At 38.4% G+C, this 6,000-nt stretch overlaps 1 protein-coding gene across 3 annotated transcripts in view; it reads right to left on the bottom strand.

Annotated features, from left to right (window-relative positions):
* Positions 1-249: 249 nt before the first annotated feature.
* Positions 250-6,000, bottom strand: part of TMEM150C (transmembrane protein 150C) — a 68,234-nt gene continuing 62,483 nt past the window's right edge. For 2 of the 3 annotated variants that reach the window (XM_019731365.2, XM_019731367.2), the window contains exons 7-8: positions 5,122-5,299; positions 250-2,488 (exon numbers count right to left, since the gene is read on the bottom strand). In XM_019731365.2, the coding sequence (XP_019586924.2) occupies positions 2,280-2,488; positions 5,122-5,299 (387 nt within the window). In that variant the 3' untranslated portion in view covers positions 250-2,279. The remainder of the gene's footprint in view (positions 2,489-5,121; positions 5,300-6,000) is intronic. The other variant, XM_074324327.1, reaches the window with a different exon arrangement.

Genomic DNA, 6,000 nt, shown 5'->3' with positions numbered 1-6,000 from the left:
CCTTACACCTGTGGGGTCTGACAATAGCTCTGGGTAGTTAATGTCAGAATTGAACTGAATAGTAGGACATCCAGTGGGTGTCAAGAGAATCAGAGAATTGGTTGTTGGTGTTGGAAAACACCCTAGAAATAAACTACCAACATAACACTGAAAATGAACACTGAAGTTCATTTTCAACATAACGTCTCATTGAGTTTACACATGCTTCAGTATTAGAGAAGAGATGTTAATGTAAGATACAAATCACAATTCTGAATAAAAGAATTTTATTTAGTGGTCAGATCCCAATGAATAATGCCACTCATTGCTTGATTCTGCTAAAATGTGCTATTAGATATGCTCTTAAGAAAGTGTACAGTGCATCACCAAAAGCTGTTTAATTTGGATCGTGTAGAGTAAAAGAAAAGTTCATAAATGTTTGTTCTCTGATTAAAATTTTAAAATATAAAAAGGAAAAGGAAACCCAAAAACAGTATTCTAAAATAATGTCACCTTGGACTATTTACAGTAAGATGCCTTTTTAATAGAATACTCTCTGTTTGATTCTTTTCCTCACATTTTGCTTGTCACTTATAAGTATTCTCACTCCCCCATATGACCCTTATTCATTTCTTCCATTCCCGTTTTCCTTGAAATAGTCATCTTCTTTTCTCTCACTCGTCTTTGAGCCTTTATTGATACTCCTTTTTTCTACTCTTAAATTTACAATAATTCTATTCAACAGACATTTGTTGAGCACCTATTTTGTGCCAGGCACTGTGCTAGCAGGTGGAGATAAATACAGAGAAGAAAAGTCATTGACCCCCACCCCACCCCAAGAAGCTGAGTTTGGGTTGAATTAAAAAACAATGTTTTTCACATTATAGTCCATGAAATCCCAGTCCCCTATATAAAGTAAATTTGGGGATCTCTTGAAACAAAGTGCACTCACGGAGGGTTGTCAACTTGGCCTACTCTAACACATGCTGAATTTAGAATTCTGTTCTTTATGAAGCATAGCCTCAAAAGCCCAGGCCTACAGATTGAGTTCTAAACTCTTAGCTGGTGGCAACTACGTGTTAGGCAGTTGGGGACAGCTGTGCCAATTTGTTTGGGGGGACGATAACCCTTTAATTGGCTTCTACAAATTACAAATATGCAAAGCCCTTAACCTCCCCAAAATCCTAAATTTGAGCTAGCGATACATATTAAGAGACTCTCCCCTGATTTGGACTTGTAACCAGATGCTCTAAAACGCCTATCTTTTATAAATGTCCAGCAGGAGCTCTTTTTATTACCTCCACACATGTTTCTTTGTGCTTTTCTGTCAACATTTTCTTAGCTTCAAACATAAAAGCAGCAAATTAAGCCTGCAGGTCACTTTTTTTTTCTTTTATCATGGTTGAACCCAAACAAAACAAGCTCATCTCTTGCATTTGGCCTACATCTTTGTCCAAGAAGCTTTGAGAGACCGTTGGTAGTTACTGCAAAAGAGAAGGCAAGCCATGAAATATAAAACAAAAACTATACATAGCATACTATTAACAGCAAAAATGAAACCGTGCCCTCGCTGCCCCATCTTGTTCCATTCCTCGTAGGCCATGTCCCTACAAATATGCACATTTGGTAATACTTCTCAGTCACAGTTTAGTCCAAATCACCGTGGTGGGTTTCACCTTCACAGTTTGTAGCATATTCCTTTCACTGAATCCTCACATCCAACCACTGAACAATGATGGAGTTTTTGTGGGAAAGTCCTATCCTTGATCCCATGCCTTTCCACAGGTTACACAAGGTCACATCTCTATACAGTTTCCATCCAATTAGATGACACTCTATACATTAGAGTGTTAGTGCCCGATTCAGAACTTCCTCATGAGCTGGTTCCAAGCCCTTTGGATCTGAAGGCAACTTCGGGAACTGGCATTATTCCCATATTACATTTGACCTGCCCTACCCTATAGTAGGGTGATCACAATGTCTGAAGTATGTGACGAGAATGAGAAGAACAGGGAGCATTGGGAGCAAGAGGGATAAAGGTGATCATGCACAAGCTTCTTGCTCTGTCGTGCATATATTCTCAGTGTAACGGTGTATTTTGACACATAAGGGCTTGTGCTTTTTTGTTAAAGAAATAATACCCTGAAAAGCTCATTTGGCAAATGTGGCCATGAACATGTTTGAGAATGTGTGTGTGTGTAAAATGTGTCATGAGGTTATGTGTCAAGTCCTGTGTGTGTGTCCTCCTGGGCCCTCCCCCATGATCACACCCACTTCACCAGCAAGGAAAAACTGATGGGTTACACCTGGTCAGTTTGATATTCAGAAGCTTCGGACAGGGTTTCTGAGAAGCTTAGGAAATTCTCCTGGTACTCGGAACAAACAATCTCGTAACGGTAATGCCGGAATTCCACAGCGAAGGTGCCAAAATAAGACAGGAAGCACATGACCAGCCCCCACTGGACCCTGGCTGCGTACATGTGGATGCCTTGGGCCATGAGGATGAAGTCTGGGGAGGAGCAGTCAAGGAAAGAACCCCCATCAGCCACTTTAAATAAAACTGGGCTCTTTTCTAGAGACAGGTTACAGGAAAAATCTGGCTCTTGCTCTCACTACTAACAAGACTTAGCTTGACAGAATTTGCTGAAGAAAACATCGACGTAAACACTAGGTAATGTTATCTCTTTGTGTGACATGTTTCTAGGTGCTTTCATGGAAAATCTAAATTATCATGATAGCCCTATGATCATCATCAGATCATTTAAAAATAGAGAAACAGGCCAAATGGACAAGCAACTTGCCTGCCATCACACAGGTGTTAACTGCTGGAGCTGCGATTCAAACACAAGCACTCTAACTCCCAGGCCATACATTCAGCCACTATATGGCCACCTAATAAACTGAGATTAGCAAGAGGATTACAATTCCAAAGGAAGTAGTTGACCAGAAAGATAAAGCTACCTTTTTAAAAATCACTGCAAATGACTATGGATTCATAGTCATCATTCTATCTGCAGAAACAATTTTGAACACATCAGATCGCTAACTACTTCTATATAAGCTATAATACATTTATCTCTGCAGTCCTACTAATAATGTCTTAAGTGGTCCCTCTTCCACTTCTGTCTAGTTTTCACTGTTGTCTTTCAGACAATACCGTATAGGCTAGTTTCATTCCTGGTGTCACATTGAAACTTGTGCCCAAATGAAAATATGCAATTAAAAATACAAACAGATAAGACTCCTATGTCTTAATATATATGGAGTGTGTGTGTGGATAAAGTTTCACAGCATGCTTCAGTGAAAGACCAAGAGGCCAAGGACTAAATACATTTATTTAGAAAAATTAGAAATGCCCTTTTAGAATTAGTTCTATCTTCAGAACTTACACTTAAAATCTTGGGAAATTTTCAGAGAGTATGTGAAACTACTTCAGACAAACTTTGGTCCCTTCATTAGGCCTGGATCCATTCACCTGGGAACCAAGAAATGGTTCCAAGTGTTCAGAAATAAAATGGAAGAATTGTTTGGAATAAGCTCAAAACTCAGAATAATTTAAAGTCTGTACATATTCTTCTGACTGAGGGTTCAAAATATTGCCATAACAATATTACTTAAGTTAATGGGGAAGGGATGAATCTTCCCCATTAACTTCCCAATCTGATACTGGCAGAGTTCTGAACTTTTCACTCATTAAATATTTTATCAAGTTACTAGCAGTAAAAATGTTTTTTGGCTTGATTTTCAAATTCTTAAATGTTCTCTAATGTGACTGGCAGAACTTGGAAAAAAACCCAAAATGATTGAATGGCAGTTTGCGATGGAAGAAGAAATAACAGATTCCACATTCGTCACTAAACTAGAGAATATTTACGAACGCTAAATATTTTCATATTTTAAAGCCACGTTGTCCAACATAAGACATGTATTGGTTAAGAGTGCAAGAACTGAGCCTGAGTTTAAATCAAGATACTGATTTAAACTACATATTGTGTGCGATCTTGGGTAAATTAACCTTTGTGCTTCCCTATTCTTTCTGTTAAGTGAACATTAAGGAAGTTGATACATCTGAAGGACTTAGGATAATGCCTCTCACATATAAGTGCCCAATAAATATTGGCTGTTACATGATTGAAGATGTGTAACTGTTAGTTACACAGTCTACCATCTAGGAACCTTATTCCAGTCTTCTCTAGTTTTCTGAGGAGAACCTATGGGAGTGAACATTTATGATCACTCCGCCCACAGAACGAATAAGCAATCTGATTGGTGGGAATGGAATTGGTCAGCTTCCATTGGGCCATGCCACCAGTAGGGGGTGCCACTGTGCTCCATCCTAGACTAGCCTCTCTCTAGGATCTGTTTAGGCTTAAGCTGAGTGAAGTGCTCTCCTCTTCCTTTCCCTGGTTTCTCTACTTGTTACTGGGTGGATAAGTTGATTTTCAGGTTGTAAGAGGCCTGTGGCATTTTCCTTTCCAAATTTACCAGGAATAAAGGCTGATTTCTTCATCCACATCTGGCTCTTTGTGTTCTCCATTGGTTTAAACCCTTAAGGAGGAAGGGAAATAAAGAGCACCTCAAAACCTCTAAAATGTTTGGTTAGGACAACTATACATGCAGCGGTAACCTAACTCTTGAATTTGTTTCCCAGAAAAGTGTATTTTCCTCAAAGATATTTGTCCCTGGAAATTCACTTTAGAATTAATAAATTAAATGAAATAACAGGATGAAATGAAATAAAGTCACAAATGAAAAAAAAATTTAAGATGGAGGGAAAAAAATCATTAAAAAATCTTGGTTATGCTTTCTCTGTTTTTCATAAAGGGATACTTTTACATTATTAGTAAATAAGCTTTATATTATTATATAAGGAGAATGCATGATATCACTTCTATAGATTGAAACAATCTTTAGGCAGAGCTTGTCTTATTTTCAGTTCTCCATCTTTCCTTTGGCATAAAAATAAGTCTGAGAGTTTTTGTTTTTATACCCATTTACTTTTCTGTTTTGCCTACAATTTGGAGATGATCTGACAGTCTATCCTAACCAACTGGGAAAGGCCAATTCTCTCCTCTTCTATATAGACAAGTTATCTGTGTTCTAATCTCACTGGCAAAGAACCTTTTCACATTCAAAGGATACAGAGGACTACACAGAGAGTGACCACTGCTGAGAGAATAACTCGTGGAATTCCAGCTTTCCGTCCTTCATTCTTAATGTTCACTCTGAGAGTCAATGCAGACTGGATCCAGCAGGTCAAGGTGCCAAATCCAAAGGTCAAGGAGGTTCCGACATTATGGATTTCTTCATCATTAGTGAGCTAAGGGATGAACAGATGGTGACATGTGGAGGCCCACTCAGAAAAGACAAAAGCCAATGGAATATGTGCAGGAGTAAAAAATAGGTGAAGTGATATCCCAATAATAGGATGATAGATTTTAGAAAGATTCGTCTCCTTCATGTCCACTGGCTCCTTGGGTCAGTCAGTTCTCAGTTGGTTTGAACCCTGAAGGGAAGAAGGGAAATACCCCCAAACCTCAAGAAATTTGTTTAGAAAAACCATATAGGCAGTCGTAATCTATTCCTTGAATTTATTTTCCAGAAAAGCTTTGTGGAAAAGTCAAAGAAAAAAACAGGAAAGTTACACAAAAAGGAGAAATGTCAAAGTTTCTACAAACATATACCCCAAACTTTGTGTTCCAGACTAAGATGAGACCTGGGACCTGGCTGTGTACTTACTGATTGAAGACCAATTCTAAGTAGGTCAGGATTTTACTGGCATAGACAATTAGTAACACTTGGGCTCTTCTTTACTCCTACAAATCTGGCCTGTCTCAGTATTGTGACCAATTCATTGTTAATGGGATTATATTTTGTTTTCCATTATAATAAAACTGCCACCTGTGAGCTTTTGTCATATCTGTAGATCCATTAAGAACCACAGTGTTTGAAGATTCCTGGTCATGGCATTTATAGAGTTAATGGGTAAAAGGAGATCCAATTGGGTTATTTCAATTGGGG

Source organism: Rhinolophus sinicus, linkage group LG02 (genome assembly GCF_036562045.2).
Source record: "Rhinolophus sinicus isolate RSC01 linkage group LG02, ASM3656204v1, whole genome shotgun sequence".
Taxonomy (NCBI): Eukaryota; Metazoa; Chordata; class Mammalia; order Chiroptera; family Rhinolophidae; genus Rhinolophus; species Rhinolophus sinicus.
This window is presented reverse-complemented; position numbering and strand designations above follow the sequence as displayed.